The 18,707-nt window shown below is 39.5% G+C and overlaps 1 protein-coding gene across 1 annotated transcript in view; it reads left to right on the forward strand.

Moving 5' to 3' along the window:
* Positions 1–18,707, forward strand: part of IQCH (IQ motif containing H) — a 61,231-nt gene that overhangs the window by 25,587 nt on the left and 16,937 nt on the right. The window contains 4 exon segments of the mRNA XM_033517039.1: positions 3,661–3,744; positions 5,868–6,043; positions 9,178–9,450; positions 11,419–11,610. Coding sequence (XP_033372930.1) covers positions 3,661–3,744; positions 5,868–6,043; positions 9,178–9,450; positions 11,419–11,610 — 725 coding nt within the window.

The following is an 18,707-nucleotide window of genomic DNA, read 5'->3' on the forward strand; positions in this document are numbered from 1 at the left end:
AGTGTTCTAAACTGGATAAAAACATGAAGGAGAACTTTAGCCAGAAAAAAAAAAAGCAATTATTAATTAGGTGTGTGAATTCAAGAGTCAGCAGAGTTGTTGCACACCAGATGTTTTCAAAGTCGTATTAAAATAATCCTCAGTATAATCAAAATAGGCTGACATCAAAAATTAATCATTATGTCCCTGTTCTTCTGCTGGGTTTGGGAATTTATAGAAGTTTTTCAAATGATTTCAACCTCTTAAGTAAATGGTAAAACTCCAGGGAAATTCCACTTTATTCTGCACTTCACTGGGAGCCCAGGCCCTGACTCTGTATCAGGATTTACACAGCCTTGTGCTGTAAATACAGGAATTTGGAGATGTAGGATCCAAGTGGAATCTCCCCCTTAATGAGGAAGAAAAAAGTTAGAAAGATAATTTGAGTGCAGGTGATTTGTTTTTTTTAGAAAATTAGCAAACCTATTTAAGTAGGTGAAAATATTAAAAAATATAAGTGATTCCCTTTAAAAGCAGGATTTGAAAGTGCTGTTTGGAAAAGTTATTCCTGTTTGTTTTTATTAAATGCAGCTATATCTGCATATTTCCAGTATTCATAGGGATTTTACATAGATTAAATCATGATAAACTTATTAAAATGTAATGGAAATATTTGGAGTTTGGTGGGTTTTTTTCCTTTTGAAATGTTAAGATTTAGACTGATTTTGAGAAACAGCAACACAAAATTATTAACATTGAGCAATTTTGCTTTGATCTAATTTTAAGTACAGCTGATATTTAAAATTTGAAAAGGTGAAAACAAAAAATCCCAACACTAAAAACCTTTAAGATCTAACAATAAAAATTTTGTATATTTAATTATTCTGCTCCTACACATTTAATATTTTAAAATTAAGATTTATTGAAGTAGACTTGGAGGAAGCTGGAAAATTTAAACAACAAACATTTAGCTCAGTCAAAAGGGACTAAATATACAAAATGCTAGCTGATTTCAGCAGTATTTTTATTTTTTACTGCCTTTTGCAACATAAAAAAAAAATTGAGCTACAAAACCTGGGACAGAGCAGATAAACAAGAAGACACCAAAGTTTAATGATACTCAGTGATTTCTGTGTTCAGTTTTGTAAATCAGAAAGAAAACCTGAAATTCTCTGCTCAGTGTCCTTGATTTCAGCATTTGGGACAAATCAGAATCTGATTTTTCTTCCCTTGCAGGTGGAATTCCAAGAAATGGTGACAGAGCCAGGAGGGTGAATTTCTAATTTCACAACAGCAGTTTCAGACCCATGTCAAGTTTCTGGAAATAATCCAGGAAAAGGGATAGTGAAGGGCTTAAATTGTACTGAGGAGCAAATGGTTCTATTTATTTCACCCAAACAAAAACCTGGAATTTCTAGCATAGCTAAAAAAACAAAGTAGATTCCAGTGTTCAAGGATTGTTGTCAGGCAGAGTGAGAAGAAATGAATTTGAACCTTTAAATCAGATTTACTGCTACAAATGTGTGCCAAATACAGAGAGAAAAATTCAGTTTTATTTATGAAACTTTGGGTATTATTTCCTAGAGCTGTCCCAGGTCCTGGGGAGCACAAGGTGAGTGATCCCAGCTCATTTTCCTCCTTCCCCTTCAGATCCCACAAACCTTTCGTGTCCTGTCCCTCTCTCTGCTGTTCCTTTTCTCCAAGGCACATTTGAGGATTCTTTGTTGGGAGAAGCCACTTGGAGATGAGCAGAATTTATTGAGGAAATGTCAATTAAAGGGTGTTAGGTCATGGCTGAGGTTGAAAGGGGGATGAATTAATTCCTCTTATTTTAGCACTTTGGAGTCATTAATGCAAAACCCAATCCCATTCCCAAGTGTTCCTTTGTCCACATCCCAAATTCCAGCTGAATTTGGAATTTCTTACCCAGACTGGAGGCTGAAGCAGAACTGATGGCACAGGTGCACTGGAACAGGCACAATATATTGAATTTATTTGGCTTGGGTTTTGTTTAAACCAGAAGAAAAGGGTTATTAACCATTTAATCATCTTTATCAGGTGTCCAGTCATGGAGTAAGGAATGTTCAAGGTGGATCATGAGGAATGTGGTTCATCCTGTCCAGTGGGAGGGCAAGGATTTACCAGCAGTGAATATTCCTCATTAAATCTAATGGGGTCATGCCAGTGGAAGTTAATATATTGTGAATTAATATGTTTTATTAACCTGCCTTTGAAAAGTACAGTGCTACAATGCTGGCATGGATCTGCAGAGCCAGAGCAAAATGCAAATTTTCACTTACTTAATTGCCACTTTGTTCTTCCTTGCAAATAATTCTTGGTTTTCCAAGTTATATTTGCATGTTATTTTTTTGGCCCAGTTCTTAAAACACAGTGTTTTCAAGAGGACAGTTCAGGGTAAGGAAATCAGCTGCATTCTTAGGCTGATATTTAAATGGTTTGAAAATATTAGGCAGCATTTTTAGTGCCTTAAAATTGGATGAGAGAACAAAATGAAGCTTTGAGACTGAAGTTTAAATACTCAGAGCAAGCTTTTTTCTAATTACTGTAGCTTAATACCAGAGGAGTAAAAAAATAAAAATAAAATCAATATATTTTACTTAGATGAGTTTTCCAAGTGCCTGGTAGCACTGTGTTGACTGCAATATGTAAGTTTGGTAAGAAATGACCTAAAATTAAACTGGTAATTTTAATTTCTCTGTATTTTCTCATGTTCTTTGTGCAATTGCCAGATGCACCTTAGAATGCTGATCACTTGTAATAATTGTCTCTATAATTAGCCTGAAATATCTACTTTGCTGTTTTCTACATGAAGGCACTGAAACTCTGAGCAGATTTTAGCCAAAATTAAGTTTTCCCTGAGTTTCTGGTGATTTTCTGTGTGCAAATATATAGAAATGTAAGGATCTTGTTCCTGGATCAATCAAATTTTTATGCCAAACACTGAATATTTTGATTAATCCTGATGGATTAAACAATATCACTGGAGGTAACTGCCAGTGGAGCTGTGGCTGCTTGCACAGACACCACAATTGCTTTTGAATTACACCAATTTGAAAATTACAGGCTTAAAAATTATAGTTACAGTGCTGCTGTCATTTCCTGCAGTCTTTTTGAACGTGAGCATGGAATCAGCTGGAATTCTGACCTGCAAAGAGATAATCCAGGCTCAGACAGGCTGTCACTCACCTTTCCTCTGCAACAAAGTGAGCAGGTAGCACTGAGACATCTCCTTAATGAAGTGCCTTTGGTGCCTTTTATCTGTGTGAAGGACAAAATTACCAGGATTCTTGCTTAATGATGGTGTCATTTTATTTTTTTTTTCTACCCCCAGTGTTTACAAAATTAAAAAAAAATAAATAAAAAAAAATCCAGCAACATGAAAGACTCCCAACAAAATGGTCTGCATGGTTAAATTAGAGAACTCTGTAGGGCTGTAACATTTAGGTCTGTATTTAAAATGACAGAAAAATGTGCAGTTACATCAGTAATAAAAGTAAATTCAGAAAAATACTGCAATGAGTGCTGTGAGATTTCAAATAGGATTTTTTTTCCCAGCTTTTTTGAATCCAGAAATCTGATTTTTAATTTTTTTTTTCCCCAAAATCTGTACCAGGGGTTTTCTGACTGCAGTTTGAGGGGGGGGCTTTCCTTGTTTTCCAGGATATTCCCAACACATCCGTGAGCACATCCCTGACCTCGCTCTCCAGCAGAACCTGCAGATGGGGAGGCTCTGTGACATCCTGGGTACGTGATCAGCTCCTGCTTCTTGATTATTCCCCCCAGCTGGGAGCAAAAGAAAACAACACAAGGACTTTTTTTTTTGTTTGTATTACTATTAAATATAGAGCAGGGAGAAGCTGAGAAGGAATTGTGGCATTTCCTGGCCACGTTATCCATAAAAAAATCCCGCTGCTTCCCTGTACCTCTGTGCTGAGGTAAAGGAGCCTCATCCTGTGAGCTGCTGAGCACCACAAAGTGTTCAGTGTTGTGCAAAATGAGGGAGCTCATTCTGGCAGTGCTCATTCAGCCTCACATGGAGAGAAAGATGTGCTGCAAAAGAGCAAGCCCTTATTTAAACCAATTTTTTTTTTTTTTTAAATGAGGCAAAAGGCATCTATTTAAAAGTTTGGTTGTTTTTGTTTTTTTTTTCCTGACAGGTTTCTTTTAAGCAAAGCAGGGAAGGATGATATTTAGCAGTGACCAGCTTCACTGGCTGCCTGGAATGACAGATTTTACATGATTCATATATATTTCAGGGTCATGATTATTTTATAAATGCCATTTAGTAAGTTTGGAACAAAAATATATTAGACCCAGAAATTTACAGTTGCCTAAAATAATAATGTAATTGCCTTTATATATTATCTAGGCACTAATAGTGGTTTTTTCCACTGTACTGTTTTATTTTTTTTACATGAATTTTTTTGGCTTTTAAATGACAGAAACTTAAAGGGACAAAGTCACACAATAAACAGATTTTTTTTTTCCTCATTTCTGAACATGAAAATTGCTTCTGTTGTAAAGCAGACCATGAGGAAGATACAAACTAGCAAAATATTAATTAAATTATGAACTGGATGAGATGCTTTACCTGTGCCTGGCAGAGGAGCACTGAGATTTTCCATTTTGGTTTGTTTTTTCCCTAGAAAAGGATTTCCATGCTGGTTGTGACCTCCTGTGAGTTAAGCTGTCCCTGGAGCCTCACTGTGTCCTAAGGAGACTTTATCTCTCTTTATAGGGCAGTGCTACAGCAGTAAAATGTTCTGCAGCTTTTTATTCCCAAAATTCACTGGAATTGTCAGTTTTTCACTTGAGTACTGACTGGTGAACAGTGCTGAACTCTTCTATTAGTTATTTTTTAAAGTAATCTGGTAAATAATTATGTAAAATTATATAAAGGCTCTGCTTGTGGGCTCTGTGCTACTTGAATGCCTCAGGTGAGCTCTGGCCTCACATTTTTAACGTGGATTATTTCCCTGCAGCTCTGGCAAAACAAAATCAAGCAATAGGATCTTTTATTCCTTACACTTGGCTCAGGCTTTCCTTATCCAATCCTTGTTTTGCTGCAGTCATTCCATGGAATAGCAGTTAGCCCTGGCACTTGTGCACAATAAAACAATGAAAGGCTTCCCACTGATTTGGATCAAAATCTTGGAGTGCTCTTTGCCTATCGATGCTTCAAAGCCCATTAATTTATTAGCTCACCTATTAACATTAATATTTTAGCAGAAGAGAGTGGTTAAAGTTTTCCAAAACTGCCTGTATTACAGATTTTCCTTCTGTGTGGACACAGCCCTTCAGGCCAAGCTGTTTTTCCATGAGGAAAAGCAGATTTGCACACCGTGCTGGAGTGGCTGCCCCGCACACTCCCATCCCCAGCAGAGGTTATTGATGATACCCCACCGTGAGCTTTTGTGTGGACAGCACAGGAGCAGGAACAGCCCATGGAAAATCCAGGCAGCGTAGAAAATTGCAATTTCCTCAGCTTTCTCAACTGAATGGCTCAGTTTTATAATTTACTGCCGTTAATGGGATATATTTTTAAAGCAGTTCAGTTCCCATTGATGCGAACGAGAGTGGGGCTCACAAATCCCCCTGCACCACTTCCCAAATCCTGCCCCCAATATGTTCTACAGATTGAATCCCAGGAAGCAGCTCTTCCTTTGGGCTGCTGACCTGTCTACAGAGAAATGCTGAAGCACAGCAAAAGATTTGGGAATGAAACCTCATTTTTATTTATTTTTCCAGTGTTTTTTGGTTTTTTTTTAGGAAAGCTGTTTGTGAGCAGAGGGTCGGGAGTGCTGGGATTGCTGTTGGGAAGGTTGTACCTTTCTCCCAGCAGTGAACACTGTGCCCCTTTGTTTCAGATGCCAACGTGGACGTCATCTACATCTGCCCCCTTGCTCTGAGTGAGGAGTTAGTGCAGTATTACCATAAACTCCTGGGTCTGCAGGCAGCTGTTAGATCTGGGAACCCTGAGGACATGGCTGACCTGTAGGACAGGTTCAGAATTCTCACCCCTGAAGCTATAAACAGCTTCCCCGTGAGTTTGTCTTCTAATTACTACAGCTTGAGGGATGCAGTAAAATTAAATTGGAAATTTTATAACTTGCAACGCTCTGGTACACATCAGTGAAATATTATTGCAAGTTTAAGGGCTTTACTGATTAGACTACTAGTTAGAGCATTGGAAATAAATATCCTGGTTTAGCTTTATGGACTTGCTTGAGATAGTCCTAGATTGGCTATTTGTAGGCTCTTGTCCCTTCTGACTCTCTGCTTGGGACTGGGAACTTGATAGATTTATATCTCTAAGCAAATCATAGCAATAAACCATTCTTATTACTCCAACTTTATCTCTGGCTAGCCCAGCATTCAATCATTCCTGTGTTTGCAGTGGTTCTTGCAAGTAAATCCAGTGCAGAGCTCCTTAAAGAACAAGGTTTAAACAAAGCTAGGTAATAATACAGAAATACGACTTTCAAACAGATCAAAGTAACACATAAATATTAGTTCCAGGAATACAAAAGTGATAGTTCCAGAAAAATAATTAATAATAGAGAAATACTACTTCCAAATCTGTCAAGTCAGGTTTAAATCCATGTGCTAAAACATGTTCTAATTAATGTACAGTGTGTACAGTGTTTCTGCAAGTGCTGCAGTGCAGTGGAGACTTTCCATAGGGAATAACAGTTTTATATTCTAAATATTAAACCTACAGTGTCTTGGCTGGGGTTTGATTTTTATCAAACTTTGAGGCACATTTAGAAGCCCTGCTGCTGGTTTTGCTATTTTTTTTTCTTTTAAAATTGCACTTTGACAATCATAGCAGGTTTTTTTCTCTGGATGCTGGGTTATTTTTGCAGTAGTAACTCCCAACTATGTTTTAATACCAAAATTTTTCAGGAGAATGGGCAACACCAGATTTGAGGTGAAGCAGGTTGAGGTGAACCATGTCTCTTTAGTGCCATTAACACATAAACATGTGTTCTGTGCCATATAAAATTAATATTTTTTATGAATATATCTTCTGTGTGGAGAGGAATCTGCTCAGAACTGCTCCTTGGCTTCAGTGACAATTTGGGCTGTGTAAGGGTTTGAGCTTTATAGATTCTTTTACAGGATCATTCTCCTGGGTTATTGAATAAAAAGCTTTTATTGCACCTAATGGATTGAAATTTATTCCCAATCAATGAAAGTGTGGCTTGAAGGCCACTTTAGAGGGCTCCTTTTAGCAATTCCAGAAGCACAAATCAGCCTTGCACCTTTTCCCAGCTATTTTGGTGGAACTGGATGGAAGGAAAATGTGTGGAAAAGGCACAGCTGTCCCTGATCCTCCACTTGAGGTGTGTCCCAGCTGGAGGCAGCTTTGCTCTCCTGGTGATCCTGATGCCACGGGCACATCTGGGATCTTGGGAAGCTGAAAACAAAACAAAAATCAACAGGTTTGAGAGCCAAGCACTTTGGTTAGTCCCATATCCCCTTTTCCTGCTGGAATCCCTCAGCTCTCCAGCTTTTCCCTGCTCTCCCTCACACTTCCATAGATCCTGGCAGCTCTGCCACTCTCAAAAAGGAGGAATGAAACAGCTTTTACAGCCTGACCTCCTTAATTGACTGTAAAATCCATTATTGAGGGGCACAAAGCAAATCTCCTCCCTACAGCCCTGCTGTGGCCCCAGGCTGGGAGCTGATCCTGCTCCCTGCATCCAGAACTCTGGAATGGGCCAGCTCCCTGCTTTTGGAGCAGTGCTCAGGCAAAGGGAAGCCATGGACCAGAACTTTAAACGTCTTGCCTTTAAAACTGATGCAAGGAAAAGGGCTCCAGGTAACTTGTTCACTGTTCTTTTCATCCTTAAACTTCCTGTAATTCTCTTTTTTCTGCTGGAACTCCGGAGAGTGTCCCATTCCTGCTGTCCTTGCAGTGTGTCCAGCTGAGATTTGGGCACTTTCTGGAGCTGTGTTTGGTGTGAGAAAGCACCAAGGGACTGCCAGAAGGGGATTCCTTGTGTCCTTTTCCAGCATCATCCTCCCTATCCAAGCAATGAAATCAGGATTTCTCTACTTCAGTCCCTGACAATGAACATCCAGGACTTGGAAGGAAAATATCCTGTGTTCTTCAGTGTTGGAAATCCCTGGCAAATCCAGGATTTACATTATCCTGAAAATACAGGGATGCTTTCCTGGGGCCTAAATGAGATGAAATCTCAATAGGAAGATGATTTTCTTCTTGTTGGGATTATGATTTGTTCCTGACAATTTATTGCAGTGTATTTCTCTTGGGCTATTTCTTCATCCCTGTCTCATGCTCGGTGTATTTTTGGGAAAATAATTGGAATATATGCAGGAATATATAATTGGAATATATGCCATGCATGGGATATGTTGTTTAAAACATTTTTGGGGTTTTCACCTGCCATGAGTGACATTCTTAATTTAAATTCAGAGCTTATAGGATATGTCATGAACTGCTTGTACAGCAATAGGTCTTTTTTTTGGGAAGAAATGAGAAACTCCTTTCAAAAAGTTGGAACTTTTTTCTTTTTTTTTTTTTTTTTTTTTTTTTAAGAAAAAAAAAAACTATTACAAAACTGCTCCCCTCTCCATAAGTGGTCCTTTAGATCAGCTATCAGAGCCCCTCTGGAATGGAAATGTGCATCCCCAGTAATTTAATGTAAGCACAGAAAGCTTTTGTAAATCAAAGTGTTTTATTCTCAGAGAATCACTTCAAGTACCACTGAACTGTATGTGAAATACATTCCCTGCTATAGGGAGGGGGGGGATTCTTCATTTTTTTTATTGATTTTTAGAAGCTCTGGAGTTAAACCATGCCAGGAGTGTTGCTGAGATGAATCACTATTATCCAAAGGCCACCAGCCTCTCTGCCGACTGACAGAAGGATAATTCCACATGGATCAAATAAATACAGATGTGTAGTAATTAGTTCTATTCCCAATGAGGCCATTTCCAACCCACTAAAGATGTGCACGATTATGGAGCCTCACCCCAACAGCTTTTATCAATTTAAACTGCTAAGCTACAGGATAGGTCATAACCCAGCCTGCTATTAATAATGTATTTATTGTGGGCAACATTAGGAATTAGGGGGAGGAAAAAAAAATACAAAACAAAACCAACAAAACCACACTTTTCATAATAATAAATATTCTATTTTTACAGGGGCATCACATGTGCCTGGCCACTGTGCTCAAGTACAGTCCCAGGACAATGCAGAGGCTCCAGGTTCTGCTCCAGGGCAGGGATGCCTACCTGGTTGGGGGCGTTCCCCACCTGGATGATTTGGCTGTGGCTGACGAGCTCCAGGTGCCAATTTTGGGCTCAGAGCCAGCAGTGGCTCAGCTCTACAGCACCAAGTCTGGCAGCAAGAGAATCTTTGCCAGTGCTGGAGTGCCAACCCCTCCTGGAGAGCGGGACATCCACAGCAGGGAGCAGGTGAGCTGATGGATTGAGGATTTGTGTTGTTCCAATAACTCCATTGATGAGACCCTCGCCAGTGAATAATAGTTTTGTATTCTAAATATAAAACCTACAGTGTCTTGGCTGAAATTTGATTTTTATCAAACTTAGTGGCACGTTTAGAGGCTTTGCTTGAAGCCCTCTTGCTGGTTTTGCTATTTCTTTTCTTTTTAAATTGCACTTTGACAATCATGGCAGGTTTTTTCTCTGGATGCTGGGTTATTTTTCCAAGAGTAACTCCCAAACCCACATGGGTTTGATCAAGTCTTGGGTGAGGTTGGGTCTTTTTTAGGCTCAGTTAAATGCAGTTTGTGCCCAGGGAAGGAAGGAACACAATTTTCTGGGGTTCTTCATGGGCTTGAGGATATAAAAGTGTTTGGCCCAATATTTGAGACAGTTTGTGCTGCTGCCCCATGGGTGAAGTCATGAAATAAATCCATTTTACCAGTGACTGAAGATGCACATTTTCCAAAAACTCTGTTCTGAGGGGAAGAAATCTCTCCCTCAACCAGCCTGTTCCTACTGAGGTTCACTGAGCATCTTTGCAGTTTTACTTTGTACCCAGTTTGTCATTGCTAAATTCATCTCTCTTGTTGGCATGACCAGTAGGAAAATAACAAACTCCTATTGAACTAAAATTACAAGGCACAAGAGCTTTCTGTACTTTGATTTTACGTGTTTATTTCACAGCCAGTTCCTCAGTATTTTATTCTCTCAGCTGATTTTGCAATTTACAGTGATACATCTAAGTATTTCTTTAAAAAAAAAACAAACATTTTTATGGTGGTGTTACTTTTCATCCAGGAAAATAATCATTGCTAAGGTTTTTTTGTAGGTTCTCCTGCTTCTTCAAGAGGCTTTTCACATTGCTTTGGATTTTATTAATCACCTTTAGCACTGACCAATCTAAGCTACACAAATCCATTGCAACTTCTCCAGTAGATGAAATAAATATATGATCAATGACCTGCAAAACAGCCGTTTGATTTATTTGATTCACGTAAATTATTTAACAATACTTCTGGTTCATCCTACAGGGTTATGGCATTTCTCCTTCTGTTGTTTGCTTGTATGAAATATTGACATTTTAGGTTAAATAATCAAAGTGAGGTGACACCATGGTAAAGCACAATTCAATTTTCACTTAAAGATAGCACATAATTCTTTGTGATTGGTACAGTCCTTACAGGATTATTGATCCTTTTCATTACTGTAAAGGGAGCTCTCAAAAAAACCACATTTATGCCTTTCTGAAAAGCTACAAATGGAACACATGTAATTGTATTTTAGGTCAATCTTTAAAAAAAAAAATAAAAAAAGAAAAAGAAACAAAAATCCCTCAAATTACTCTGTAAAATGTAGAAGACTCCAGCCAATGCAACAAGATGTGAGAATACTTTTACCAGGTTCAAAGTCATTTGCAGTTTCTAAGAAGCTAATTGCATCCTGCGCCAGCTGGGCAAAAGGCATTTGAAAGCCATTTAAATCTGTGTACATACACAAATAAATAATTAGCATTTTTATAAAGCCTGCCTGGTACCTCCTCTGTGCATTTATAACCATGGAATGCACTCTCCAGTAGGAAAATTTCCCAGCTGTTTTTGGCTGGTGTTACCCTGGCGCATTTTTGCAAATAGCATCGTCCATCCCGCGTCGTTCCCCGTCACAAACGTTTATGGGAGCAGTTCTGGTGATCCAAAACCTCAGACAAAAAAAACAACCCCAAAACACCTGGGCAGGCAAATTCCTCTGCAGAAAACAGGGATGAAGGCCATGGAGTCTTCAAAGGTTGCTTTCAATCCATACCCAAACTGCTGTAACAACACAAGCGCCTCGGAGAGAATTAAACTGTATTTAGAAAATTAAATATTTGGGAGCTGGAAGTCTGAGGGGGGAATTTTGGTGGTGTCTCAGTGCAAAGGATTTTGTGTCTCTGCTCTGCAGCTGCTCTGTGCTCTCAGCCAGCTCATCCTGGACAATTTGGAAGTGCAGCGTTGGCTCTTCAAGGTGGATGATGAGCGTGGAGGAAACGGCACTGCCTTCTGTGATGTCATTTCCCACCTGGAATGCTACCCCTGGATCCAGAGGGAATGGCAGGGACATGGCCCTGAGGTGTGGAGTGAGAGCCAGGCTCGTGTGAGTAACAGAATTGCATCTTCTTTGTTGTCTTGGCTCTTTCGTGTTCCTCCTCCTCGCTGCAGATCTCTTCCCTGAGCCTTCATTTGAAGGAAAATGTTGAAATCCCAGCTCAGCCTGGCTTCACAAAGCAATGGGCAGCAGTAATTCAAATAAAACAGGGAAATATTCCAAAATACAGAGGATTGCCTGGCAGCCAACTGTGGAATGAGTTGTGTCTTTACACTTCCTATGCAACAATGGGCAGTTTTTATACATTTTTTGTATACATTTTATACATTTTTATAGCTAAAGTGAGGACATATAAAGGAAAGCTTATGGACAGCACAGCCTAATCTCTACATAGACATTTGGAATTATTGAGACAAAGATGAATTGGGACTGGGATTAAAATAGCTGAACACCACTAATTTGAAATCATACAAACTGATTGCTTTTTCAGCTGGTTTTCTATGGATTATTTTTCCTGAATGTTTTGCCTCACTAATAACTTTTAAACCTGTATGAGACAACAGTTGAGGTCTTGGTGATAATTAAAGTCCTGCAAGTTTCATTACCAGGTGTGTTTAGGTGAGGAGAGCCATCCATAAAAATCTGACTAAGGGAAACATTAGAGCATGAACTCAGGCACTCCTGAATTCCTAAGAATTCCCAGGATTGAGAGGCAGGAAGATGATTTGAACTGCAGAAAAATCCATATGAAAGCACACTTCATTATTCTGGCATTCCAAGAACTATTTGTAGTTTAAATATTCATTGGTATTTAAATGCGTTAATTTCAATAAGCATTTGATATTTCTGTATATCTTGCCAAATTCATTCCTAATGTAATGGCTTTAAAGCCAGAAGGAATGTATCCAGAAAAATTGTTTCATTTACATAAACTACTCATTATAGCTCCTCTGATTTTTTTTAATTCAATCAAAACGGGTTTGAAATTTGGGGTTGATTGAATTATATTGTATATTAAAATTTCAAATTGGGCTGATTACGGTTCTGCTGCATTTGACTGATACAAAAGAATTCCACATTATAAAACAGAGTTCCTGATATAAAGCTGAAGGGATAATTTCTCTGCTCTGCAAGTCAGGCAGGATGAAGCAGAGCCCTGGAAATCCAGTGGGACACAAAGCTCAGGATGTATCCAGGTCCTGCTCCCAGCGCACCTGAGTCAGGACAGAATCAGGAGTCACCAGCTCCAGTTCTTTGCTGCTCTAAATCCCTGACAGGAGTGGCATTCCCTGATTCTGTGTCTTTTTAATTCTTTTCCCAAGTGCTTCTGCATAAAGGGCACTGTGAGCCCTGACTTCCTTTGGTTTTCCTTTTTAGTCCATTTACCTCAAGCTTGGATACAACCAGTGAGAAACCCTGAAATATAAACACATGTTGGAAGTTGGGAAATAACCATGGAATAATGAATTTGGCTTTTTGGAATGTTCATTTCCCAGAGTCAGCAGACAAATCCAGGCCAATATTGAAGTGGGATTTGGCAAAGTGTTGTCCAGGGAAGCTCTGGGTTCCTGATCCCTGGGAGTGTCCAAGGCTGGATGGGGCTTGGAGCAGCCTGGGATAGTGGAAGGTGTCCCTGCCCATGTCAGGGTGGAATGGGATGAGCCTGAAAATCCCTCCCAATCCAAACCTTTCTGTGATTCCAAAGCGTGGAACTCGCTGCTGTTTTGAACACCTTGAATGTTCTCTCAAATTTCCCTGCCTTCCACGTTTACCCTCTTTTGAAATAAGGAATTGCAGCCTCCCCAAGCCTCAGCAGGGAGAGCAGAGGATTAAAACACTCCTTTGTCAGGGAACACCATTGTAATGATCCACATTTAAACATCAAAGCAGGAGTTTGTGCTTTAATGTCCTGCTGCAGTGTGGGGACCTGGTTCCTTTGATAATGAAGACGTCGTGTCACGGCGGCGCCTGCCACACACAAACGGATGCTGGCAGGTTATTAAAAAATTCAGCTTCTTGATGAAAGACTATCCTGCAGGCTAGGAGCACAGTGAAAAGCCTCTCCATTCTGGTGGAATTATTAGAAATGAGAACATGACTGTAAGCACTAAATTATGGTAACACTTACAAATAGCATCATTTGCATAGCAGTTCAAGACACGCCACCCAGATTTTCCTCAGTGGCGTGGAGTAGGCAACAGATTAAAAATAATGGACTTGGTGAGTTTGAACTGGGTAAAAATCTATTCCAGCTAAAAAAAACAAGGCTGATTTTAGATTCTTCACTGCAAATACAACATTGGGGCAGACCCAAATGCATGACAAGATTATGGATGGATTTCACTTTGTTAACTTAATGCAGTCTCTGAGTTATCTGAACAATTAATTTGCAGCTGCAGGAAGGGTTGAATTCACAAACTGCAAAATGTCTCAAAGTCCATCAGCCTCCTGTCCACTGCTCAAGTCCTGTCAGCAGAGAAATTTCATCCTGAGGCCCAGAATCCAATGGCTCGATGTCCAGAGAACATTTGTGGGGTTGGTTGTGGAGACATCTTCCAGTGTGGAAAAGAACATCAGGGTCTGGCCCTAGTTGTGCCCAAAAAAATGAATAAATACTGAGTGTCCTTATCAGATTAATTGTGTTTTGTAGGGTAAAATGATGATTGTAGGGAACAAACAAATTCATTTTTAACATCTGCAGGTTTTCTGTACTAATTCAAGCTTCAGTCAGCCCATGCATAGCACAAAAAGTGGTTTTGCTGCTGTAAGAATATGTGAATAATTGTTTGGAATATTTAGATAAAGATATCCATAATCCTTATTAATATATGGTATATTATATGGATATAATATATATATATTATTATATAATATATGGGCATCTCACTCCAGCTCAAAGTCAGCAGCTCAGACTCAAAAATCTCACCCAAACTTTTATGGACCCTTGGTGGGAGGCTCTAAATTCATGGAAAATTCTCATTATTGCTTTCACAATCTCTGGTTTAGAGGGATTCCATCTTGTTGGAGCTGGGAGAGTATCCAAGGGTTGATCATGCTCACTCTTGTCTTCATATTTTCCTTTTTCTTAGAACTCAAACTCCCAAAACTCTTCCCTTTTAGGGCAAAGAGAACATCACCTTCCTGTTGGCATTGCCTTTTTTTTTTTTCCCTTTTAACAACTCCCTTTTATATAAATAACACAGGGCTGTAGGATCCCATCCTCTTGTATAACTATGGAACTGTAGTAAATCACTAGATTAAATTACTACTGAAATTAATTTTAGAATTCTCTTTTATTACCCTGTGACTTAATTAACCACCAGGACCAACATCATGATGTGAGTTTATCTAGCAGCAAGTCTGAAAATAACAAAGATCAGGCTGAAGACAAAAAGGGATAAAGAAGAGCTGAAAATCTAGGGATAGAGCAAGACACAGAAGAACAAGCAACAAATTCTCTCTGAATAAGCCCCTAAAACTGGTGATAACTACAAAACCATCCCAAAACTCTCCATTAAATATCTGTCATAAAAGGAGAAAAAAAAGGATTTAGTGCTCTTGGGCAGCCTCTGCTAGAAAAATATTTGGATTTTACTCCTCCAGAAGTTTTTGTCTCAGTTTCTTTTCCTTACAGGCTGCAATTCAGTTAATTTATTACAAAGAGGAAATCAGAATCTTTTCAAAAGGTGACAATTCTGAACAACTTTTGGTCTGAATCACCTAAAACAAGATTGGGATGTGGCTCAGAGGACGTGGCATTGATTGCTTTTGGAAAACAGGGATGCAAAATGTTGGATGTTCCTTTAAATGAACCATTTTTTTGGTCAGCTTTTAAAAGTCCTGTACTAAGTAATAGATGAATTTTGGGATTAGCTGGAGATCAGGAATAATGGGGAGCAGATTGTGTCGTGCTTGGATGAATTCCACACACTACAGCACACCTGGAGTTTCCACACCTTATTTCTTTACTGAGTTCAGGAATTCAGAGTAGGATGTGTTTGCAAACAAATCAGGATAAAACCAATCCATCAAAAATGTAATTTCAGAAACCTGCCACTGCCAGCACCCTCCTTTCTGACCTCCTTTGAACACAGAGCTTCCTAGCACTGCTTTTTTCCTGATTTTTTTTATTAATTGATCTTAATGTAACACCTAAAGCCCACGGAGGGGGTTCTGAAGGAGCTGCTTGTGCACGTGGAATTGCAGGTGTGGTATTTTTCCAGCCTGAAGAGGGCCAGAAACTCTGACAGATCCCCAGAAAATGCATTTCCAGCATTTTAGCTTTCCTTCTAACCGATAACATGTTTAACAGGGAAAGAAAAGGAGCCCAAAGACTTCAGGAAGAGATCAATGATGGAAAGGAGCAGTGCCGGAGGTTTCTTAGCGTGAGCACAACAATTATTCCAAATAATTAAAATATTCATCGAACCTGCAAACAATCCTTATTTATTAAGATTATCTGAGTGTGATGAGGAAATCTGAGGTGAAATAAAGCAGAATTGCATCCCTGGGCTTGGTGAAATCCGAGATATCATCTCTAAACCACAAGCAGGGGCTCTGCAAGCTGTTGGGCTGTGTGTCCTATTGATTTAATATGCTCCTAATCAGTACATAAAGCTATAGGCCTGCAGTGTTAATTTTTCATATGCTTACAAAGTACCCTTTGATTTTCTGTCACGCGTTAATTACAGCGTTTTGCCATTAAATAGGAAGCTTTGTGTAAACTAATTACTAGGTAATCATTGTCTACCGCCAGCGTGCTGTTCCTACCTTTTATTTTATTCGAAAAATGCACAGATCTCGCAGTCTGGAACCACTATACCTTCCAGCCATTAGCTCTCACTAATTCATAGCATTATTGTGCTAAGATTGTAGGAGTTGTAATTGTTGTGGTATCAGTGCTGTTAATTACCGGAGTAAACAGTTGAAATGGTGCCAAGGTCTATTGTACAAGGCAGAGGAAAAGGAGGTTTAAATGTTACTTCCACCATCTGGGGACTGGAGGAGAGGCAAATGCTAGAAAACAGCAGTGAGGCAATATCAGAACTTCAGCTCCAGGGTTTGAGGCCATATGGATCCAGAATATTTTGAATCAATTGAATTTAAGTGCCAGTTTGTAGCAATAACAGTGGGGAAGGAGAGGATAAAGCAAGAGCACTAAAGAAATCTGAAATGCCTTAATGTTGGTGCAGCCAATAAAATGCCTGCTTGGATTATTTTAAAAATGTTTGTTTTGCTAAAATCCAAAAAGTAACACATAGGCAACTCTGGGAATAAAAGGAGTTTAAGTGTGTGTTGTTTGTGAAAAACAATGCAGGTTTTGTCTGACAATTCCTGTAGCATTACAGCAATTTCCATAAAATTCCTGGGAAGTGACTGTGGGTTTTCTGTACAAGGTTTTTTTCTTTCTGAAACCACATTTTTGGAATTCATCAGAATATTTTGTTTACATATACAAACCAGAAAGGAGAGCAAGTCACAGAAGTGTGGCGAATTTATAGAGATTGAAATAGAGAAAACTCAATTACTTGGGAAAATAATTTTCATCTGAGGGCATCAAAATTGGTTGTGCACTTGCAGAAATCTCACTAAAATACAGGAAAATGCCTTCAAATATTCCTGATCTCATTTTGTATGAGATTTAACATCCCAATGTCCTGAACTTCCAGATGCTGCCTTTGAAATAAATATGTGATTGTTGTTTAAAAGAGAGATTTTTAAAGATCATGACAATTATGTTTTCTTTGCTCTGAAGGAAGATGTGGGCAACCTTGAACATGCAGGATGCACCTTGCAAAAGACACAGTTTAGAAGATTTATTTGGATTAGAAAGCAAACTAACAAAGAAAATTATCCTAATCCTAAATTACCATTCAGTGGATAAGCAAGCAGAATTCTTTGAGGAGTTCACGGCACTTGGAAGATTCTTTTTCTGGCTGATTTTTGGCAGCACAGATTTGATCTTTGATTTCCCTGCATAGATTGTTTTCTGAGCAGGGATCTGGCAGCAAATTGCTGCTGCCAGCTTCGGAGTGTTTGCAGGAAATAGGAAGGATCTCTCTTCCTAAACAATCCTGGTTTATTTATTTTTTATTGGTCTGTTAGCAGATGTTGAAGCAGTTCAGGGCACAATGTAAACATGTGCTTTTCAATGGATGGTAAATAGGAAAGTGCACAATGAGAGGAGCACTTGGGAGGGGGTTTGGAGCAGGGCAGGGGGGGGTTTGTGGGGTTTTTGTGTGTCTGTAGTTGAATTTAGAATTGAAAGAAGCGCTTGATCTTTCTGTACCGAAACCCTCAGCGTGCGGAGCGGCAGCGCCAGCCCGGCCGGAGAAATGTGGCCCCATGTGGTGTGAAAAAAGGAACAGCACTTGAAGGGCTGGAGATTTGAAAGGGAACTCAGCTCCTTGTTCTGGGAGTGTGGGAAGGGGCTGTTTGTGGGGTTTATTGAAGTGTGGCAGATGTGCCTCAGCCCCACAAAAACCCCTCGAGTGGGAGCAATCCCGGCCCCGTGTCCGGCTCCGAGCGAGGATGAGCCCAGGGAAGTGCAGGATTCTGGGCTCTGTGTTCAGCATCCCACTCAATGCCAGGCAGCTGAAATGGGCCATTAGCTATCAGGGAAAATTGTCTTTGCTCCTTTCAGCAGATGGAGCAAATATTTTACAAAGCAATTTTACATAGGAAAAACATTTGTGTGAGGCGGTAATGACGGCTGTTTGCCATGATGGGACCTGAGCTCAGAACATGCCTTTCCAGCTCTGGGGAAGGCAAAATTGGCACTTTTTTAATTTTAAAATTTGCAGTTAACAGTGAAAAGCCCAGGCTTTAAATCAGGTGACAAACTTTAAGATAGATAGAGGGGTGCTCAATGTGTCGCTTCCAAAGCCATTCTCAGTTTTATAGATCTCTCCATTTATTCTGTTCACTGTGGTACTTTGTGCTTCTGGCCAGGGTGGACCTATCTGAATTAGGAAAGAAGTGTCCAATCAGTTTAATTTGCAAAATAGGAAGTAATGGCAGTTATTTGGACATTTGGGCAGCAGTCACTGGCTTCTTCTATGTTTTCTGTGTCACTGAGAACATCAGAACGAGCTGGGCTGGACCACTTCCCATCCAGACTGGAATAACTTATCCCAGCTCCACTG

Source organism: Parus major, chromosome 10, assembly GCF_001522545.3.
Source record: "Parus major isolate Abel chromosome 10, Parus_major1.1, whole genome shotgun sequence".
In the NCBI taxonomy this organism is placed as follows: Eukaryota; Metazoa; Chordata; class Aves; order Passeriformes; family Paridae; genus Parus; species Parus major.